The 24002-nt window shown below is 43.4% G+C and overlaps 1 protein-coding gene across 1 annotated transcript in view; it reads right to left on the reverse strand.

Moving 5' to 3' along the window:
* The window catches only part of IGFBP2 (insulin like growth factor binding protein 2), a 44123-nt gene extending 24735 nt beyond the window's left edge, over positions 1-19388 (reverse strand). Inside the window, exon 1 of the mRNA XM_027873830.1 lies at positions 18888-19388. Within this exon, the coding sequence (XP_027729631.1) occupies positions 18888-19323 (436 nt within the window). The 5' untranslated portion in view covers positions 19324-19388. The remainder of the gene's footprint in view (positions 1-18887) is intronic.
* Positions 19389-24002: the final 4614 nt, after the last annotated feature.

Genomic DNA, 24002 nt, shown 5'->3' on the forward strand with positions numbered 1-24002 from the left:
ATTTTAAGTGCCACATATACATATAAAATACATATGCATGTGTGTATTATATACATGTAGATGTATATAATATGTGTGCACCCATATACTATATACATGTATGAATGTTTACATGCATTGAAAGAAAAAGGGAAACTGGACCTAAGATTTCATTTGTATAGGGAACTGAGGAAACTCTCTGTCAATGCAGGTAGATACCTCTTCTGTAACTTGGGCAATCTTAGAGAGTTGCTTATGCTATAAAACATCAGTTGTTATTGTTCTGTTTTCACTATACCAAATGCTCCATCTTTTGTGGGCGCATGTTTATATACTTCTTAACTATCACAAGAATGGGGGGAAAAAAGCCCAATGTCTCCTACTGCATCTGGGGTCATCACCAATCATCCTGATCTTTATCAGGCCACTGGACCCAGACGGCGCTGGAGGAGAGAGTGTGGCTGGTGACTTTGCACAGCCCTCCCTCATTTAAATCCAATTCACCTGCAAGTCGTGGCATCATCTTCCTGATGTCATGGTCTTCTTCAAGAATGAAGGACAAACAACAACATCACAGGAATGAAAGATTCTTCAGGGAAAAAATTTTGTCTTACCTTCCATAGAATATTTGTTAAAGCACTGAATGCGAGCCCCTCCTGTGTTGTGTCAAATCCTTATGAATGAATTTCAATAACAATTTATAAATAGCCCTTTCTGGGATACCCAATGTTTTCATGTCCATAATCTCAAATGAAACTCACAATATCCAGGGTACATTTTACTATCCCCATTTTACAGGACCCTCCTGCTGTGACAGGGTCACAATGACCCTCCAGGTGACATAGTTGACAAATGGCAGGACCAGGACTAAAACCCAAGACCTGATCATTATCAAGTAAGCCCACACCTCTTTCTACAAGAGAAAGATCTTGCCCCTCCAAGCTACCATATTACCATTAGCAAAAGAATCAGGAAGGAGACTTCTTCTGGATGACTCTTTTAAAATAAAAAACTATACTACCTCTGAGGCCAGGGAAGAGAAGATTGCAGTTAATCCTGAATCAGTGACAGGATTCAACATACAGTTTGAGTTCAGAAGAAACCATCATTCCTTTTTTTTTTCCCATTTTATTAATTTATTTATTTTTAGTTTTCAGCATTCACTTCCACAAGATTTTGAGTTCCAAGTTTTCTCCCCTTCTCATCCCTCCCCCCACGCCAATATGGCAATATGAATACGCTTTCCCCCAATCTGACCTCCCTTATATCTTTCCCCCTCCTTCTCTTATCCTCTTCCTCTTCAATTTTCCTGTAGGACAGGATAGAGTTCTATACCCCATTGCCTGTATATCTTATTTCCCAGTTGCATGTGGAAACAATTCTAAACATTTGTTTTTAAAACTTTAGGTTCCAAATTTTCTCCCTTCCTCCCTCTCCACCCACCCTCATTGAGAAGGCAAGCAACTCCATACAGGTTATACATGTGTAGTCATGCAAAACACTTCCATAGTAGTCATGTTGTGGAAAAACTAAGTATATTTCCCTTCATCCTATCCCAACCCCCATTTATTCTATTCTCTCTTTTGATCCTGTCCCGCCTTAGAAATGTTTGCTTCTCATTACCTCCTCCCCCAATCTGCCCTCCCCTCTATCATCCCCCTGCTCTCTTGTCCCCTTCCCCCTCTAAGATAGATTTCCATACCCAATTGAGTGTGTATGTTATTCCCCCCTTAAGCCAAATCCAACAAGAATAAGATTCACTCATTCCCTCTCACCTTCCCCCACTTCCCCTCCACTGTAAAAGCCTTTTCTTGTCTGTTTTATGTCAGATAATTTACCCCATTCTACCTCTCCCTTTCTCCTTCTTCCAGTATAATCCTCTCTCACCCTTTATTCTCCAGATATCATCCTTTCATCTTCAATTCACCCTGTGCCCTATATATATATATATATATATATACATACATATATATATATATATATATATGTACACCCATAAAAATTTTTTCCCTCCAACTACTCTAATACTGACAAAGGTTTCATGAGCTACAAATATCATCTTTCCATGCAGGAATGTTAAACAGTTCAACCTTAATAAATCCCTTATGATTTCTCTCTCCTATTTACCTCTTCATGTTTCTCTTGAGTCTTGTACTTGAAAGTCAAATTTTCTATTCAGCTCTGGTCTTTTCATCAAGAATGCTTGAAAGTCCTCTATTTCACTGAATATCCATTTTTCCCCCTGAAAGATTATATTCAGTTTTGCTGGGTAGGTGATTCTTGGTTGTAATCCTATCTTCTTTGCCCTCCAGAATATTATATTCCAAGCACTCTGGTCCTTTAATGTAGAAGCTGCTAAATCTTACATTATCCTGACTGTGTTTCCACAATACTTGAATTGTTTCTTTCTGGCTGCTTGCAATATTTTCTCCTTGACCTGGGAACTCTAGAATTTAACTACAATATTCCTAGGAGTTTTCCTTCAGGGATCTCTTTCAGGAGGTGATCAGTGGATTCCTTCAATTTCTATTTTGCCCTCTGGTTCTAGAATATCAGGGCAGTTTTCCTAAATAATTTCTTGAAAGACGATATCTAGGCTCTTTTTTTGATCATGGCTTTCAGATAGTTCAATAATTTTTAAATTATCTCTCCTGGATCTATTTTCCAGGTCAATTGTTTTTCCAATGAGATATTTCACATTGTCTTCTATTTTTTTCATTCTTTTGGTTTTGTTTTACAATGTCTTGATTTCTCATAAAGTCACTAGCTTCCAATTGCTCTATTCTAATTTTTAAGGAGTATTTTCTTCAGTGAGCTTTTGAACTTCCTTTTCCAGTTGGTCAATTCTGCTTTTTAAGGCATTCTTCTCTTCATTGGCTTTTTGGACCTCTTTTGCCATTTGAGTTAGTCTATTTTTTAAGGTGTTATTTTCTTCAGTATTTTTTGGGTCTCCTTTAGCAAGCTGTTGACTTATTTTTCATTATTTTCTTGCATCACTCTCATTTCTCTTCCCAGTTTTCCCTCTATTTCTCTTATCTTGTTCCTCAAAATCCTTTTTGAGCTCTTCAATGGCCTGGGACTGATTCATATTTTTCTTGGAGGCTGACTTTGTTGTCTTCTTCGGGTTGTATGTTTTGATCTTCTTTGTCACCAAAGTAAGATTCTATGGTCTGACTCTTTTTGCACTGCTTGCTCATGATCTCAGTCAATTACTTGAGTTATAAACTCTTTGTTAAGGTAGGGGTCTACTTCCAGTGTGGAGAATGTACTGTCCCAAGCTTTGAGGGTTTTGTGTAGCTGTTTTCAAAGATGCTTCTAGGGACCTGTAAGTTATCAGTTCTTCCAAGGTGGTATAATCAAGGGCTAGGTGTTTACTCCTTTCCTGGCCTGTGCTCTGGTCTATGAGTGAACATAAGAACTCTTTTCTGCCTTGGAACTGTGAGGAGGATTCCCTCTCCACCACCACGACAAGCTCCACCACGCCAGCACACCTCCTTGCCCCAGGTTCACCACCCAGAACTGTGACCCAGATCCAAGCAAGGAAAAGTAAGAGAATCCTGCCTCAGCACCAGCAAAGAGATCCCTGCCATCCCCCTCTGATCAGCCACTTGATTCCCCCTCCATCTGTGGGCTGGAAGCTTCAGAAGTAGTCCCCATTCTGGGGCTGTGCCAGGACTGTGGCTGGGAACTATCGTCTCTCTCACCAGGGTCACAGACTTTTCCTATTGACCTTCTAAATTGCCTTTGGCGTTTCTGGGTTGAGAAGTCTGAAAACCACCACAGTTGCCTGTGATTCGGTCCTCTGAGGCCTGCTCCAGGTTCGATGAGCCCTGTTTTGCCTGCATGCACAGGGTAAACTTCGTTCCTCTCCCAGTCTAGCATGATAGACCTTTCCCAATCAACCATCCAGGTTGTCTTGGGCTGGAAATTTGTCTCACTCTGTCTTTTTGTGGGTTCTGCTGGTCTCAAATTTGTTTAGAGCCATTTTTTACAGGCATTTGGAGGAATTTGGGGGAGAGCTCAAGCAAATCACTGCTTTTTTCTGCCATCTCGGCTCCTCCCTCCATCATTCCTTAACACTATACATTCCCTAATATTTTTCTAAAAGCCATTTCAGACAAATAAGGAAGATGAATATGTGTGATATCTATGATCTTATGAGAAGATTATCTGTTTTCAAATGGTTTGCATGTACCAACATATACTATCTGGAGTCTTCTGAGGTGATTTTCAATTTCAAAATGCTCATTCTCATTTCCCTTCAGGGTTTCATCTCCACCCTCTTCCCCCATCAAAAAACAATTGATTGATCCTGAAGCTGGCATGATGCTTCACACCTGCAAACCACGTGTTGATTGGACTTCACGTGAAAGAGCAAAAAAACACTGTCAAAAGAGGACCTTATCAGCCCATTCACTTCTTTTTGGAACCGACATTTTCAATTCCTCTCAACCCATCTGTGGGGCATACCCCCAATAGCACTAGCATTAGGAGTTGATGACAGAGGCAGGAAGATTATTTAGTCAGAGAAAAAGAGTTTGAAGGGATCTTAGAGGCATTTATTTTATAGACAAGGCAACTGAGGCACAGGAAGATTAAGTGACTAGCCCTAGGTTACGAGGGTATCAAGAAGCAGAACCAGGGCCCAAACCCAGAGAGATAGTCCAACTCCAAACCCATCACACTTCCCACTACACAATGCTTCTCCCACAGAGCTAAGTTAAGGATGAGAAGATTGAATTGGAAGATACTTTAAGGGAACATCTTGATCCTCACCCAACCTCCTCATTTTCTGGGAGGAAACCGAGACCCAGAGAAGGGAAGTCATTTGCCCAAGGTCACACAGGTATAAAATAGTAGAACTAGGATTCAAACCCAGGTCCTCTGGTTCCAATTCCAGCATTCTTTCCATTACAGTGTCGTATGGTTCATTAAGGCAACACCCCCATCATAGGCCGTAAAGCATTATTCTAATAGTACAACCCAACCACCAAGAGTTTCAAAATCATTAAGGAAAAATTAGATCCATCTTTTTGTCACCCACATTCCCCTCAAACAATCTTATTTTCCCTCACTCAGGGAGCTTCCTTCACGACCACAGACAAAGCAGAAGGTTGCTCCCGGATACCCTGGTCTGACTGAATGGAGAGAATGCAAGGAATCAGAAAACTTGCAAAAATGCTCAGGGTTGCACCCTCTCTCTAACCAGCACAGGGAGCATCCTGAATATAAATAAGTGTCTTTAAATGGGTCACCACTCTTTTTCCTTTCTTCTTGGCTACTAAGAGTTCACTAATTCTCTCTCAAAATAACGAACGAGGCTAGTTGCCTCACCCATTTCTACCCTCTTGGCTAAAAAAGCAGCAGAGAAGAGACAACTAATATAGTGTCTTAACTCTGGAGAGAACTGTGACCCCAGTGGGACATAAATTAGAAACTGCTTGTAATTAGCTGCTGAGAGGCTCATAATGAGAATTACTAGTCAAGAGAGTGTCTTATATCTTGGTGTTCCATTCAACGCTCCTCAGCTAAGGACCTTCTCTAGAAATTCTCCTCTGGAATCTTTAGAGATTAATTGGCATGAATTCAAACAGAGGATCCAGAATAAGATCCCAGGAAGTCATACCTTACAAGGCAGACCATTTTAGTTTTAGATAGCTCTTAATTATTACTTTTTGGAAAGTTTTTTCCCCCTTAATGTTGACTCAATGTCTGCTTCTCAGTGACTTTCATCCATCCATTGGTCTTGGTTCTATCTCTGAAGCCATACATAATATGTCTAATCTCTTATCCATATGATAATCTTTAAGGTGCTTGAAGATAGCTGTTGGGCCCCTCTGAACTTTCTGTTCTCCAGGTTAATCATCCCCAGTTCACAGGTTCATAGATTTAGAAATGGAAGAGACCTTTGGGTCATCTATTCCAACCCTTTCATCTTCCAAATGAGGAAATTGAGTTTTAGACAGGTCAAGTGACTTTACATCTCTTTTTTTTTTCAGGTAAATACTTAAGATAAGTAACATGAACTACCTAACTCCATGATAATTGGTCTAATGTAACCACCTAAGCAGATGGTGGCTTCTTGAGCCCATCCCTGTAATGGCACACTTTTGAGTGCATTCCCACCCTGGCTATCCTCCTGAATGTACCACAAACTGCCAATATTCCTCCTCAGATGTGCCTGGAAGAGCAGAGTGCTCCAGATGTAATCTGACCAGGGTAGAGTGTACAAGTGGATGACTTCCTGGGACTGAAGACCATTTAAGCAGAGGCTGGATGACCATTTGTTGTATATGTTTTTAGAGAGGATTTGTCCTTCAGTTTGGGTTTGGACCAAATGTCCCCTGAGGTACTTTCCAATTTCACAATTCTCTCCAAATTGAATGGCTGTAATGACATGTATATTCTTCCTCCTCCCCATTCCCATCAAACCATGCAGATGTTGGAAATAAATTCAATGGGCACCTCATTTATTTCAGAGAAGGTCAAAAATCTTCCATTAAATCTCAAACATCACAAGCCAGAGGTAAGAAACAAAGCATGTACAGAAATGGGGAATTTCATCATGCAGTCCATTGATAATTTGAGATGATATTTATTATGGAAACAAACAAAAACATGAATTAGAGGAGATGGTAGCTAGTTTTAAGCATTTGAAAGGTTTACATATGGAAGAAAGATCTTACTTATCCTGCTTGAACTCTGAGGACTGAACTAGATTATTGAGTGAAAGTTGCTGGAAGGAAGATTTTGCCTCAATATATGGAAAAACTTGCCAAAGATCACAACTGTCCCAAAGTGGGATGGGCTCCCCATCACTAGGGGTCATTAAGTAGAGTCTGGATGACCACTTTCAGGCTGGGGGGGGATGGGCCAAGGGGCACTGCCTTGTAGAGGGGATTCCTGTTCTGATGGAGTTGAGCTAAACGGATTCCATAAGAGTCTCTTCTACCTCTGAAATTCTGAGACTCCAGGATCTGATAACTGAGTAAGGGGAAAAGAATTGGTCTCTTCTCCCTCTCCCCCAACGGATTCTTGATCTCCACCTTGGCCCTCTTCATTCTCACAGCTCATCTTTCCCGCCCCCCTCCTCATGCCAATCACAACCTCAGCATGACAAAGAACAAACACTCCAGTCATCCATCCACCAGCTGGCCCCATCCAACTTCAAAAGCTTTTGTGATCCACAAGACCTTCTACTACTCCCCCCCCCCACTGTACCCCACACACCTCCTGCTACAGTTGCTATGGAAACTCTACAGACTGATCTGGCTGCTGCTGGGGAATTGCTATTTTCATATTATCAGTCTCCAGCACTGAGAGAAAGAACCCACCCTCCAAAGGCCACTTGGCTTCCACACTCAGAGGTGACAGAAACAGACCCCACCAACACTTCCCAGAAGTGGAGTTTACAGGAAGAAAGCTTCCTTGAAGTTTTGCCTCAATCATTCTTTCTCAAGTTTGAAAGGAGGAAAGGATATAGAAATCAAATGTTTTTGCATATGTTTAAAGTCAATATGGGAATCAGAAACCTTAGTCTTGGTCACTATTCTTTTCCTGACTCTGGTCAGCCCTTCAGTTTCTACAAAAAAAAAAAAAAGAGAGAGAGAGAGAATCACAAGAAAAATGGAAGAGACATGAGCTTATTTGTGCATGAACTCCAGCCTCTATAATCATGACTTGATTATGCATCTTCAGAGATGCTACCACCTCTCACCAGTGCTAAGCAAGAACGGGCTGCAATCACTTCAAAATCCACTTTCAGAGAAAAGCGGCACTATGTATGTAATAGAGTCAGAACATGTAAGATCAACGCCTGGCTGTCTGTTGATGTTCTAAGTTACCTAACTCCCATGAGCAAGGCACATACATGTCTGTACCTGGGCCTCAGTTTCCTTCCCTGTAAAATGGGGATAAATGTCTGCCCACCACCCAGTTTCCTCATCAGTAATAGGAGGAGATTGGAGTTAATGACCTCCAAGGTCTCTTAAAACTCTTCATAAATAACCTTATGAGTTATGATCACTTAAGAAACCTACCTGTCCTTCCCCAGGGATGTGATTTATATATCAAAGCCCTAGAGAAATCTTAGCTATGATTAAAGAAATTTTAGTTATAAAAATAGCATAAATATAGATACCTATAATAAATCTGGCATTTTTAACATTTGACAATTTTATGATCCAGCAAAACTTTTCCCCATATTTGATGAAAACCTTTCCCTAACAAAAAAAAAAAATTTCTCTCTCATCTCAGGCCTGAGCTGAGACGAAGCAGTGCTATCACTATAATCTCATTCAAAACTTGTAACCATGATGAGAGTAGCTGCTATTATTATCTTCATTTTATGGATGAGGAAACTGAGGCTTAAGGGGTGGGCCCTCATAGCATTATCTTATCTATCACTCAAGAGCTTGGCAGAAAATTTTTGGTCTTAAAGCCCCTTCCCCTCTTAAGATTCTATAAGCCTGGTTACTTGAAGGAACACAGCCTGACACACCTACACCCATCCACTAATTAGAAACCTCCTCAGGCTTCTCCCAAAGAGAACTTAATGGGAGAGCCTGTGGGCCAGTTCTCCTTTCTTCCCCCTCCACCCACTCCCCTTCAGAAACTTGGAAGGATCCCAACCCTGCTCCCTCTCTCCAATCTCCCACCCTTGCCCTACCTCACAACAGCCAGGAAGAGATGAGGCAGCTCCAAGCCAAAAGAGGGACACAGGCTGCCAAACACCTCCCCCAAGGAAAAAAGGAAGGGGGGAAAAATTCCTGACTGCAGCCGACTCTGTATTCCTTTCCCGGGGAGAAGGCTTTCTGAGCAAAATCTCCCTCTGAGCTGTGACTGACATTCAGGATCAGAGCCAGAAGGGACCTTCTCTGGCTTTGTTAAAAAATCAGAGACCTAAGAGGAGGAGGAGGAGGAGGAGGAGGAGGAGGAGGAGGAGGAGGAAGAGCAAGGAATGGGTATGTATGGTGGAGAAAGGGGGAGGGAGGAGAAAAAATTAAGTTGGAAGAGCAATGTTTATATCCTCGTAAGAGGGAAATAGAGGAGATATCAGCTCTGTCCAGGTCCCAGTTGGGGGGTAGGGATGCTGTGAGGGACAGTAGGAGGTATCAGTCAAAAGAATTAGGCCTTGGTCAAACTCCCACAGCTCTTTAAGACTCCCTAAGAATGGACAGTGTGGTTGAGTGGAAAGATCTCTGGCCTAGAAGTCAGAAGGCCTAATTTCTGCTATTTGCTCACAGTGTGACTGTGGAAAAATCACTTAATACCTTCGAGCCCCAGTTTCTACAATTGTAGAAGAAGGAGTTTGGACAAGATACTCTCATGGGTCTCTTCTAACTCTAATAGTCTGTTTCTACGACTCTCCTTCCCCACCCCAGCTTCTGAAGGTACATGCAATGCTACAGACTGGTAGTCTTTTTGGGGGGGGGGGCTGGTGGGGAATCAGGTGACTTGCCCAGGGTCACACAACTAGTAAGTGTCTGAGCTATTTCCCCATCCCTGAGGAGAGCAGTCACACACCTCCACATTCTTTGCCCTTTTGCTCTCCACTAAACCCAGTCCCTGACCTGCTCTGCCTCCTAACTCTTCCTCCAGGCAAATCTGATGGGATTCTAAAAGCCTGAGCATCCCTCGCAGTATCCTGGGCAAAGGCAGCAAGTGAATGACAGACTTCCATGTAAGTGTTGATGTTACCTGGGGGCGGGAGCTAGCTACCTGGGATAGACTAGAAACTTCATCTGAAAAATAAGATGTTGCCACCCTAATTCAGGGAGTAGCCCCTGAAACTACTTTAGGATGGTAACCTTACTTTACCCAGGAGTCAGTCTTATGACAAAATCTGACCTTGGATAACAGTTTATCAGTTTGTAAAGTCTTATTATTCCCATTTTACATATGAAGAAACAGAGGGCTCAGAGAGTTTAAGGGGTTTGCCCACAATCACCCAGCTGAGAAGTTTTGGAGTCAGGGTCTTCTGACTGCAGGTCTAGCGCCCTCGCTACTGAGAGGCATGTGATGTGGTAGAATCTCTCTGTAGCATCCTTCATCTGTACATAATGTTCCTCAAATCAGAGACCCAAGAGAAGGGGCTGTTAGTTTCCATTTTCCCAGGGTAGGAAATAAGGGCACAATGAGCCTTTCCAAGATTAACCCTAGCTTAGCCATGTCTCTCTACCTACTCCAATGGCTCCAGCATCCTTCTTCAGATGATCATGGTTTCGTCCACTATTACCTCTTTCCATGTTTCTGTTGTCTGAGTTCTTGGGGACGTGTCTCTTTTGTGTATCTTGTCTCCCCCCTGCTAGATTAAAAGCTTCCCTGAGGGCAAAAAGTTTGCCTCCTTTGCTAAAATGCTCTTTGCCCTTAGTGGGTACTCAGTGTCACCTAGGTCTGGGGGCAGGAAATTTTTTGAGGCCACTCAGTGAATTAACTTACATGAGTATCTTGATTTTTATGTATACATATATTCATGCATGCACGTGTATTGCATATATGTGCATGCATGTATGCATGCATGTATGTATGTGAAGGCAGCTAAGTGGCACAGTGGGTAGAGTACCAGACCCGGAGTCAGGAAGACTCATGTTCCCAAGTTCAAATCCAGCCTCAGGCACTTACTAGCTATGCGACCCTGGACAAATCACTTAACCCTATTGCCCTCATTTTCCTCAACTGTAAAATGAGTTGGAGAAGAAAAAGGCAAACCATTCCAGTATCTGCTCAAAAATCCCCAGATGGTCTCATGAAGAATTGGAAACAACTGAACAATAACAACAATGTATGTATGAATATGACCATTTGATCCTCACCACAGCTTCGTGAGGTAAGTACTACAGAAACCATCATCTCCATTTTACAGATATGAAAACTGAGGCTCAGGGAGAGTAAGTGATTGACCCATGGTTATAAAGCAAATAAAAACCTGAGGTGAGATTTGAACTCAGATCTTCAAGTCCAAAATTCTATGCACTGAGCCAAAGATTGTACCTAACACATTGCTTGGATCAAAGAAATCACTCCATAATAGTTTGTTGATACAAAAATATTTTTTCAACAAAAAAGCTTCAACCTCTTATCAGACATGTGAGAAAAGGGTTACATGTTCCTTTTCTCTGGACCTCTTCTCTGTGCACAGGGTACATCTTTCTTTTTTTAAGGTTTTTTTTTAAGTTTACAAAGCACTATTCCCCCTCTTTTTTGTTAAATAGTATTTTATTTTTTCCAATTACATGTAAATACAATTTTTAACATTCGTTTTTTATGAGATTTTGAGTTGCAAATTTTTATTCCTCCCTTTTTCCCTCCCTTCCCCCCTCCCCAAGACAGCAAGCAATCTGATATAGGTTATACAGGGCACGGGCACATCTTGATTGTTTCTTACATACAAGGTACTATTTTCCTAAGAATTTAAAGGGTTACCATGTGGAAGAAAAAGTCAACTTACTTGGCTTCACCCTAAAGAAAGAAGTAGGAAGAGGCAGATTTCAGATCAATGTACAGAAAACCTTCCTAATAAATCCTTTTCTGCCATTTATTAATTGTATATCCTTGAGTAAGTCACTCCTGGTTGGGCCTGTGTCAAATGAGGGGATTGGACACAATGATCTCTAAGATGTTGTGATGGTCTCTACGACCAGTGGTCACTAAGATCCCTTGTAATTCTAACACACAATCTAGTAATGGAGACCTGAAATCTCTCACTGGAGAATCTTCAAAGGTTAGATAAATACACTTTGGGAATGTTGTAGAAAAAAAAAAAGTCCTGAAGATAAAGGTTAGACTAGCTAAACTCTTGGGTCACATGCAGCTCTCAAGATTCTGTGATTCCGTCCTATTATCTTTGGATTTGTTACTCAGTTCTACCAACTTACTTCCCCAGGTTCACAGGATATAGGACTAACAGGGACCATAAAGAACCTTTGGTCTCACTCTTATCCTTTTATAGATGAAGGAGCCAAGGGAAAGTGATTTGCCCAAAGTGGAATAGCTAAGTATCAAAGCTGGAATTCAAACCAGGCTCCTGTGACCAAGTGGTCTTTCCAAGACACAAAAACTCATCAGACAGGCTGGCTTCAGCAGAAGAGGACCTAGAACCAGACCCTACTAAGGGAAGAAGTCATCAGCTCCCAAGAGTTCCTACAGCTAGCAACGTGCTTCTTATAAAACTGTCATGCAGTCAACCTTCTCATTTAAGAATTATTATTAAACAAACATAAAATTCCAATCCGCTCCCCATCACCAAAATGCATTTTTCTAATTGGACCTATGAAGCATATTGGGGTGGAAATGAAGGGGCCAAGGGGCCCAGCACACCTAGGCAAAATGGCCACAGTAGTGTCCACTGTATATTTGGGATGGGTGCCAATGGGGAGAGGAATAAAGGAGGAGGGGAGCTAGGAGAAAGAGAGGCAGATTTCCATGCAGCCTAACACCCACTGTATCATTCATAAAACATTCTTTCCTGTTTCGTTTTTTTGATGTCAATGCTTGAATCGCTGAGTAATTTTAATGACCAACTTGGCACCTCTCTGCTTTTCCAATGGAGCAGGGAGACGCTACCAGTCTGCAGTGTAACATACACCTTCAGATATGGGGGTACTGTGTTGGTGGGTTTTGCTTAACTGGTTTTCTTTGTTATAGGTTGGGTTCCCTGGGTGGGGATGGGGGTGAATATATTTGAAAATGACAAAAGGCATCAATAAAAATTATTCAAATAATGATAATAAAGTCAATGGCAAAGGCACTATGGAGGTGACTTATACATTATGTTCACCTTTTTCGGGCATTATTAGCTCCCTATCCCAGGACCCACACTCCTCCCCCACCCCACTCCAAGCAAATCCCTTCCTTCTCATGACCTTTCATGACCTCTCACATATCAAAACTTACTTTTTCAATGAGTATCTAATGGCATCTCTGCTAGATGCCAGTTAGCTAATCTGATAAATGACTGTCAGAAGACCTGGATTTTTTAAAAGGCCTACCTTTGCCACTTACTACCTTTGTGACCTTGGGCGAATTTCTTCACTGTAAAATGTGGGGGTTGGGCCAGATGGCCTCTGAAATCCAATCTAAATGGAGGTGACACACTAGATGAAGAGCTAAACTCAGAACCAGAAAGAACTTGAGTCCAAATCCGGCCACTGGCACTTACCTAGCTGTGTGACCCAAGGTGAATCACTTAACTGCTATGAATCTCAGTTTCTTCAAATGTAAAAATGGCAGAAATAATTGTAACTACCCACAGAGCTGTTATAAGGATCAAATGAAATAACCATGATGTTGGCAAACCTTAAAGTGCTGTATAAGTATGATCTATTATTATTACCACTTAACTTCTCTGGGCCTCTTCTGTAAAAATTGAGGGATGGGGAATTGACCAGTTCAGGTGCCATCCTTGAGGTATCCCCCCAAGATGTTAGTACTCTCTCCCTCTTTCATATGTTTCAAATTTATCTGTCTGTATACATGCTGTATGGTTCCAGAATAATATAAGCTCCTTGAGGGGAGGAACCATTTGGGTTTCTAGCACACTGTGTTGTACAATAATAGTCATAATTTTGTAATAATTAATAACAATAATTTCATAATAATAATTAAGCACCTGCTATGTGCCAGGCACTGTGTTTACTGGATTGGAAAATGAATGGAACTGAGGGGAGGTTAAACTACTTTACTTCTAAGATACCTTTCAATTCTGAATCTATGACCCTATGATCTCACATTTCTTCCCAACAACCCCAGTAGTTAGTATAAGTGTTACTATCCCCCATTTTGCAGATGAGCAAAGTAAGGCTCACAGAGTCTGTGCAAAATGAAACAACACGCATTTACCTCCTGGTGCCGTCTTACCCCAAAGCACAGAAGTTTCGACCATCCCAACAGAAGACCTATGTGTTAGGCAAAGGGCACACCAAATCTTGGGGCTCTCCTACCATAATTCCCAGGTGATCTAATCTACCTATTCAGAAAAGAGCTGGCTCTAGATTGGAACACGAAGTATCCTAAGTGGAAAAAAATCAGAACTTCTCTGCCCTGAGGCTGTGTAGGCTGGGATGCTCTCCCCGGCCCAAGCCGGACCTCGAGTGCACCAAGGCCACACCCTGGCTGTCCTTTCAGCCAAGGAATTCCTTGTCTCTCCAGTGGGCAGCAGCCTTCAGCTCCGCCCTCTCTTCCAACCTGCAGTGGTGAGTCAGGGAGAGCAGCAAAAGAGAGTTCGGGGTGTCCGGTCTGGAAACCCACAATGGGGAGTGGAAGGGGGATGGTGGGGGCTGGAGGAGAGAAGAGAAGGGAGTCAGCGGCACTGAGTTCCATTCATTCACATCTTTGAAGTCCTACAAGCTCCAGAAGTCGGTATGCAAATTTATGCAAGATGGAATGTAAAGGAGCGTTCTAAGCCAAAAGTCCGGGTGCCTTTTTTTTTTTTTAAAGAAAAGCAAGGCTGCAACCACTGTAAATCAGAAACCTTCCCTCCCCCCCTTTATTCTCCCCCAGCAACAGCAGAAGCAAAGGCTGGCCTGGGGACTTTGAATTACTTAGCATTTCTATAGTACCTTTATATCAGCACCCGGCCAGACAGCTACTCCGCTTGGCTCCTCCCCTCAGCATAATCCCCCCCATTGTACACAGAGGCTAGGGAGGGAGGGAGGGAGAGTGAAATCACCCAGCCAAGCCTGGGGCAAACCCAGGCCTCGAACTCCAAGGCTCTCCCAGACACTTCCTGCCCCACCCCTCCCCCACACACCTAAAGGAGGTGACCCCCCTCCCCACTCTCCCCAGTTTTCTAGGATGGTGCTTTACTTCCTGTCACCTTCCAGCAAAGATTGCTCTTCCTTTTTCACTCCCTTGCTTCTCCCCTTGCCCCCTCCATTCTTTTTTTCCCTTGTCTCTATCAAGCCCTGACCCGAGTTCAGTTCTTTCTTCTCCTTGAAATCTCTCCCTTTCCACTATCTGCCCATCCTATCCCATCTCATCACATCCCATCCCATTCCATCCTGTCCCATCTAACCCATCCTATCCCAGCCCCAGCCAGACCCATGCTGTCCCATTCTGCCCCCTTCTTTCAGGCTTGGGATCCGGAAGCAAGCGCCCGCAGCCCCCAGTCCTGGGAACAAAGACAAAAGAGCCAAGCACAGAGCCGGAACTGCTGAGTTTTTGCTGCCTGGAAATAAGAGGGTATTTTTAAAATTCTTGCAAGCAACCTGCTCAGAGAGGAATTTAAGCTCCCAGGGCTTGTTCTTCTGAGGGGGCAGAAGAAAGGATGAGCCGGCTTAGAGCTGACAAGTAGTATTCAGAGCTGAGCCTAGCAGTCTTCCCAAGCTCACAGTCGGTCCTGAGATAGGAAGTCTTTGGAGCTTTCCATTCAGCCTCCCTGGGCTTTACTACATTCACAATCAGTGTGTATCCCCTCCACTCCATCCTCCTCCCCTCCCAAAGCCTTCTCTCCTCAGTGATCCCCATTCCCTGCCCCAGTCTCCCCTTAGTTTCAACCCCTCTACCCCAGTGTCCCTCCCAGCTCTTCTGCCTCCAGTATCCCCTCCTCCATCCCCAGACCCTGGCTAGTGTCCCCACAGCCCCAGTCCTTTTCCCTCCAGTGTTCATCTCAGCCCTGCTCCTATGCAAGCTGAGATCCAGCCCCTCTTCCCCCAAATTCCAACCCTTCTGTCCTAGTACTCATTCCCTAAACTCCTCTCTCTCTCTCCAGTATCCCCTTTTAATTCAATATTGCCTTTCTCCACCCTGTGTCCCAATATTCCCAAGCCTCTATCCTTCCAGGGTTCCCACCAGCCCCAGCCCCTCTCCTAGTTCCAAACTACTCAGCCTTTTCCTACCCCTCCTGTTTCACCTCTAGTTTCTGCCTCCCTCTCCACATCCTCAATACACCCTGGAACATGAACACCCAGGACCAAAAGGCAATCCCAGGTTGGACCTCAGGGTTAGGAGATGGATGAGAAGGCAGCAGCTGGAGTTCTGTGGCGGAAGAGAGCCCCATAGCCCAGATAGAAAATCCAGAGCGACACTCTTCCCATGAACTCACCCCATTGTCCCTCCTTCCCCTTCCACCCCCATCCTCATCCCCTCCCCCTCCCTGCTGCAGGAGAGGGCTGAATAGAATTAGCCTACATCTGTTCCTTTCTCAACACCCTAACTTTTTACAGCATTGGGGGGCAGGGAGATCAATTTCAAGGATTAGGGTAAAGGCAATATACTTTATTTTTTAATTAAACATTTAAGAAGCAAAACCCAAAATACTTAGTACACATCCACAATTGAATTTCAAATAATTCTTTTCATTCAGAGTCCTTAGTAAAGCTCAACCTGCCAATGAAAATGTTTAGTTTGTCCAAAAGTGCAATTCATAAACCATCGTGCCTCTACCCCAACTGCAGGGAGCCCAAGAAATAAATGAGTCTGGGGGATGGGGAAAGGGAGAGGGGAGAGAAGGGAAGGCAGGTGTAAAATGTGTAGAAGGGTGGGCCTTTTTTTTTTTTTAAAGAAATACTGTACTCTGAAGTGTTCATTTCAATTACTTGAAAGTTGAGGCAAAGAAAAGGAAGGGAGAATCATTTCTGCAAAGGATAGGGAGATAAAGAAAAGAAGGCACCCTGATTCCTTAACCAAGATCAAAATGTGTTATAGAACTAGGAGAAAGATTTCAACTCTGACCCGTAATTCCTCTGTAATTCCATTCAGAGAGGGAGCCGGGAAAAAATATAAAACAATAGCAGGGGGAGGAGGTGGGGAGGGGGGAAAGGAGTACTGCAAAAAGGGGAGAGATTGACTGGAAAGAAAGTCCGGGAAAGCAAGCCTGCATGGTCTCATACTCTTTAAAGTTTGAAACCCTGATCCCACTCTGTTTTAATGCAGACATGCAGGCACTGCCTAATTTTTGTCTACAAGAGGAAAGAAAAGAATCAGAATTTCCTAGACATCTTACTCCAGGCAACTACGACAGGTGGCAACATAATTAAATTAAATTAAATTAAATTAAATTAAATTAAATTAAATTAAAAAGTAAGCCAATCTAACCTGAGTATGTTGCTGTGTTTCTTCTTATGGGGGTGGTTGAAGGCTTTAAAAAAATCACATATAAATTGTTTAAATGAGGTTTTAATAATGAAATGACTTTTCTCTCTAGTGAAGGAAGATAATGACTCTTAGAAAATGTTTCCCTCCCACCCCTTCTCTAAAAAAAAAAAAGTTATGAGTTACTCTCATCTTTTGATAGAAGCTTCAAGGACTTTCTCAGTTGAACAATAATTGTAAATTGTATGAGACTTAATTGCACCTCTCATATTCCTGAAATGTGGGCAGAGACACAAGCCACATAATGGAATGGGTAAGAGTTGGGAGAGTCTTGGAACCACAGAATTAGAGAACTAGAAGATGACACTTGAAATCACACAGGCCAGCATCCTTCCTTTTACAAGATGAGGAAACTGAGGCTCAGAAAGGTCATACACCAAATTAAGCAGAGTGAACATTAGAAGCCAAATCTTCAGACTCACAGTCCAGAGATCCTTCCACTATGCCACATGGCCTCCTGAAATATGCCTGAAAGCTAATCAGCACCCTCCCCCACCTCCACAGAATATAAATGCCATTCTGCCATCTGGAAGGGAGGGGCTTTTATTAAAAAGTTAGATTGGTCCTCCCTATTGTCCAAGACATTACCCCCCACCAATAAAAGCATTCACCCAATCATCCAGAACTGGAATGTTCTTTGACTTCCATGAGAGCACCATTTCTCTTTCTCCCACTTAAATGTTTCCTCCTTTCTATGCTTCCAACATTGTAGGAAGTATCCTCCCTGTTCCCTCCCGAAATAGAAGTCTTGCCTTTTTTTTTTAAAGCAATTCTCCCTCCAAAATAATAGCCTATGTCCTTTTCTTCCTGCCTCTATCATCTCGGTCTATCATCTAGTTCCACCCCTTTCATTTTACCAAATAATGAAAATAAGGCCCTGGGAAAGGGAAAGGACTTTCCCAAGGTCACACAGCTAGTAAATAGCCACAACCAGACACCAAGTCTTTTGACTCCAAGCCCAGGGTTCTTGCCACTACAACAGAAAGTGGTTAAGTGATAAGCGTCCTTGCCTTCCTTCATCTAGGCAGGACAATGAGCAAAGTCTACCGTGCGGTGGACAGAACACCAGACGCTGAAAACCTTTAAAAGTGAGAAAACCTTTAGAAGAGCAAGTAGCACCTTTGTCCCCTTTCAATATCCCTTCCAAAGGAGGTAGGCAAGAATCTTTCTCCTCCACCCACACAAGTAGTGTATTTAAGATCCTTCCTCCCAGGGTCCGACAAGGTTCTTTCTTTCCAAATTGCATCCTAATTAATCTCTGCACCACTCCCCACATGAGGAGGAAGACTCTTCCTTGTCCTCCCCCCCTCCCCAAATAGATATTTCCCTCAAATAGTAGTTAAGTTCTTTTTTCGTGGATCATTAAAGTTGAAAGGTGCTTTTAAGAGTCCAACACCCTCATTGTATTTAGGAAACTAAGAATGAGACCGAGTGATTTGTCTAAAAGTAAGGAATTAAATCCAGGTTAAGATTATATTGTAAAAACCCCTACTCCTTCCACCTCTCTACTAAATGAGATATATGTAAAGCACTTAGCACTGTGTCTGGCACGTAGTAGGTGCTATATAAATGCTTATTCCCTCCCCTTCCCTTCATCCGACCATCCTAACTTTCACCCACCCTCCCACCCTCCCACCCAAGAGTGGTTTTAAGTGCCCTCAGCCTAACAACATTTCTCCTTTAAAATAGTGGCTCTTTTTCTCACACCTCCCCTCCCAATTCTTTCCACAAGAGTAGAAAGGCAGCCCCTCATTCCCCTCAAGTTTCTCGTGCAAAATAGTTATCCAGCTTTCTGCACAGCCCCCTCCCTCCTTTACCTGCAACCTGCTCCTGGCTAGTGCCATATTCGGTGTCCCGTCTCTTGGTGCAAGTACCCTCGCCCTGGACCAGCGCTTGGAGGGGCAGCTCGGAGCCCGGGTTTGGGTAGCAGCGGAGCCCCTGGGCGCAGCGCGGGGTGTAGACACCGCACGCCTCGCCCTCCAGCCGGGCGCAGACCGGACAGCAGCCGCAGCCGGGCTCCCGGACCAGTTCGGTACAGGGCAAGACTGCGGCGGCGGCGGCAGCTGGAGGCACCGCTGGCGGCGCAGCTGGCCCTCCGGCCGGGGGAGCGCAGGCTGCCAGGCGCTCCGGGGTGCAAGGAGGACAGCGGAACAGCACCTCGGCTAGGGCCCCGTGGCTCCCTCCCCCAGCCAGCAGCGAAGGCAGCAGAGGTAGCAGCAGCAGCAGCGCGGGGCCACTCAGCCTCGCCAGCATGTTGGCAATTGTGACAACGAGGGCGGGGTGGAGGCAGGTGGCAACCTCCGGAGCTCTGGAGCCGCCTCCTTCTGGTCCTTCTCCTCCCCACCCGGAGCTGCCGGGTCCTAAAGGGCCCCACTTCTCCCCGCCCCCCGAACTTCTTCCCTCCCCCTTTCGGAGACCACCCCCTCTTCAGCAGTGCTAAGCGAACCGACCTAGAAGCGCACACGTACCTCTCTGCACGGTCAAGCCCCAATCTCTTTCTGCTCTCTACCTATGCAGCTCCTTTGTCCACGTCTTTGTCCCTTCCATTCTCTGCCTTCTCCTTGTCTGTTCCTCTCTCTGCCTTCCCTAGGTCACCACCAAAAGAACCTAGATCAGGAAAGAGAACAAGGAACGGACACAGACCGTCTTCCAAGAGACCCAAAACTGCCATTTCATTTCGTTTCAAAAACTCCACTCCCAACACAATTCTCCGTCACAAATCTGGAAGCTGCCTCTAGCTTCCAAACAAGCCCAAACTCACACTTTTTTGAGGTTCCCTTCTCTCCCTGAGTCCCTAGAGTTGTATAGGCAGGATAGAGTTACTCTTGGACTCTACCCTGGATCTCCAGTACGGAATGAACTTAAGTTCATCTCCCTAAGTCACCTCCATAGTGGCACTCCCCAAGGACTGACTCTGACCACGAGTTTCAAACTCCTACTATCCATGCTTGCCCCAGAAGTGGAATGGAGGCTCCTGGAGGGAAGAATTTGCTTCGTTCTTGTTACTTGGGCTTCCTGCGCCAAGCACAGTCCCTGGCACATAGTAGGTACTTAAATACTCGTTGAATTCAAATGAAATCTAGCAGGATCAGCATTCCAGACCTGACACACTCCTGCTGGGAGACTTTGCGGGGTAAAGGGACGATATCCTGCTCTCTTTCTTTGCGTGGTATATGGTACTCCGTCTGTTTAGTTAAGTCTAACCTCCCATCCCTTCTGCTCCTGGGCAGTTGTCCTCAGTGCTTCGAGATTCAGAAGTGATTGGTGTAGGATTATAGACTCCAGAGACCACAGCACTGGAAGGGGTCCTTGAGAGGTCATCTCTGTCTACCAGGTGTGAGAGAAAACCCAAGGGCTCTGTCCTTTACAACCTCCCCCCCCCCCAACAATAGCAGATGGACAAGGGTTGTCTCCATTCATTGTAGACTTTGATTTATGGAATCATCCCTCCTACTCTCCTTCCAGGCAAGACTCCTGCTTAATTACCTCTCAGACTCCCTGGGAATGGCCCAAACAAAGACCCTTGTCAGGAAGAATTCCTGTTTCAAGCCCTAATATCTGGAGGCACATTGAATCGCTCACTATCTAGGTTTAATATCCCAGTGCCCTACAACCTCTGCTCCTTTTTCTCTTAAGATCCCTTGCCTTTGTAAGGTTGTGTGTCTCCAGCCTCAATAACAGATCAAAAAATAACCTAACAAGATGGGGCTCCATCTAGGGGCTTACAACAGTGCCCAATGGTCTGATTTGCTTTAGTGATAGAATTTGAAAAAATGAGAATCTTCCCAGCTATTCTTTTTACATGAATATATCTTAGAGGTGGATAGAAGGAACCTTAATGATTATTTAGTCATTCTGTTGATGATCAAAATGAGGCAAAGCTAGAATTTTGTCCTCTTACTCCAATTTCTGTGCAAACATTCTATTTGCATCACCTTGCTTGCTCTCTTGATTGGACAGCTTTCTGGATATTACTTTGCCCACCACTTGAAAAGGGCTATTAATCTTGATCCCAGATTCCCAGAAGTGGGAGTGAGAGGGTGAAACAAAGAGGTAAAGAATTAATTCATGTTTGCACTGGACTCGTAATCAGAAACCTGGAAACCAGAGATTTGAATACTGATCTCAGCTTGTTTTTTTAATAATTGTAAAATATTGGACAAACTCCTCGGGGATCCTCAGCTTCATCATCTATAAGTTGAGGATAACAATCTTTGGCCCTAACAACCTCACAGGATTGTAGAGATCACTGTCATTATATGTGTAAGCTGCTTTGTAAACCCAAAACACTGCACAATCTATTCTGATGGACCAAGGCAATTTTCCAGAATCCCTTCTCACATCTCAGTCCCCACCTTGTGTTCTCACTTCAGAAAAGTACTGGGTTGGACTATATGAAAAGTCTTATAGCTGAGTTTTAAAAAAATCAGTCTCACAAGTACAAGATGAGGAAGACACAGATAACTTTTTTTTGAGGGAGATGGGGAACCTAAAGGGAGTTGGGGAGGATTAGTGAACTGAAAACTTGATGTGAGTCAATAGTGAGATGTGGTGATCCAAAGAGCTAAGAAAATCACATGTTGAATTAATAGAGCCAGAGTTTCCATTAGTTAAATTCCAGTCTTCCATTAAAAAAGAAGTGATAGTCCATTGGTACTCTACCTACTTAGACAACAAGTAGCACAATTCATTTAATTCTGGGAACTGGTTTAAGAAAGAAATTGTTATGACAAAACAGGAAAATGATAAATGTTGGAGAAGATGTGGGAAAATTGGAACACTAATTCTAATTGCATTGTTGGTGGAGTTATGAAATGATCCAACCATTTTGAAGAGCAATTTGGAACTATGCCCAATTGGACTATAAAAATGTGCATACCCTTTGACCCAGCAATAGCACTTCTAGAGCTATATCTCAAAGAGATCATAACAAAAATATTCATAGCAGCTCTTTCTGTGGTGGTAAAGAATTGGAAATTGAGAGGATGTCCATCAATAGCGGAATGGCTGAGCAAGTTGTGGTATATGAATGTAATGGAATACTATTGTGCTAAAAGAAATGATGAACAGGCTGACTTCAGAAAAATCTGGAAAGACTTGTATGGTCTGATGCTGAGTGAAATGAGCAGAACCAAGAGAATGATATATGCAATAACAGCCAGATTGTGCAATGACTAATATTGACAAATTTAACCCTTCCCGGCAATACAAGGATCTAAGACATCTCCAAAGGCCTCGTGATGGAAAATGCTATCCACATCCAAAGAAAGAACTATGGAAGTTGAATTGCTATTTTTTTTTCTTTTCTGTTGAGTTTTGTTTCCTCTTTCTGGTAGTTCCTCCTATTGGTTCTAATTCTTATTTCCAACATCACTAATATGAAAATATATTTAATAGGAATGTATATGTATAGCCTATATCAGATTGCATGCCATCTTGGGGAGGGTGGTGGGGAGGAAGGGGGATAAAAATTTTAAACTCAAAAGCATATGTAAGTGATTGTTGATAAATTAAAATAAATTAATAAAAAATTTTTTTTAAAAATGAAAGAGATTGTTAAACTGGAGGGTATTCAGAGAAAGGCAACCAGGCTAACTAAGGGTCTGGAGTTGGCTCCAGATGAGGATTAGTTGAAAGAAATGGGCCTGTTTCACCCAAAGAAGAAAAGACTCAGAGGAAACATGATAGTTGTCATCAAGGATGTGAAGAGCTATGATGGGAGAAAAGGATTAGATTTGTTCTGTTTAGTGCCAGAGGGCAGAACTGGGAACTACTGGTAGAAGTTGTAAAGGGGCAGATCTAGGCTTGATTTCAGGAAAACTAGAGCTCTCCAATAGTAGTGGGATTGCTTTCAATGGAGAAGTCTTAAAGCAAAGGCAGAAAGACCATTTATGGAAAAGTTTTGTTTTTGTTTTGTTTTGTTTTCAGGTGAGACGTGGGGCCACTGAGGTCCTTTCCAACTCTGAGGCTTCCTCTTTAGCTCTTCTGCTCTCTGCTCACCTAAGGGTCTCCCATAAGTGATTCTTGTTTTAAGGATGTTTTCCAGAGTCAGATTGTGACTGAGAGTCCATTTTGAAGGGAGAATAGCTTACTTAGACTGTCTCCTTCTTCCATCCAGTCACTCTCTCTGCCTTTCCCTTAGAAAACAACAAAGAGCAGAAAGTTCAGGGGAGGAAGGGATGAAATAAGAGTAGGCTAATGGTGAAGCCATTATCCTCCCCTCTTTTCTCCTCTTCAACCTGGCACTTGGGACCTACCTTCACTGATTTCTTCCCCAGCCCCTAGAGTCCAGAGAGGCATAAAGCTGAGGGGTATTAGAGCCCACTAGCCCACCAATGTTCTGAGCCAATGCCCTGATTGAAAACTTTTCTGCTCTGGAGACTGGGGAGCATCACAGCATGAAATCTAAGTTTAAAAGTTAAAATGCAGGCACATGCACACACACATACCTGGGATACTGGGACAGTAATGCTTTGCGGCCACCTCTTGAATATACTCCAGGCATTTTTCCAATATTTTTATCTCATCCTCATCGTCTTTGTTGTCAAAATGTTCTAACAAGCACCTATTTGCATGTGGACCAGAGCCAGGTTTTGTATGGCGTGATTTAGAAAGATGTGGACCCTGCCCTCTAGGGGCTTGCTGGTTTAAGTCATGTGGGTGAGATGTGGCCAGACATGTGGAGGACACAGAGGTAAAGAATATTCTGTGTATAACTGTATGAGAAGCATGTTTGATTAGTTATGGGCCTATTAAAACAACCCTCTTAGTGGAAAAAGTATCAGTATATTTTAGAAACTCTGGAATGAGAGCAGAAGCAGTCTTAGAGGACAGGGACAGGAGAATCAAAAGCTTGCATGGTATAGTGGAAAGACTGAAGTTAACACCCTGGATTCAAACCTTGGGCCTGAAGTCAAGAAGACCTGAATTCA

This window comes from Vombatus ursinus, unplaced genomic scaffold (assembly GCF_900497805.2).
Source record: "Vombatus ursinus unplaced genomic scaffold, bare-nosed wombat genome assembly UNPS02014802.1, whole genome shotgun sequence".
Taxonomy (NCBI): domain Eukaryota; kingdom Metazoa; phylum Chordata; class Mammalia; order Diprotodontia; family Vombatidae; genus Vombatus; species Vombatus ursinus.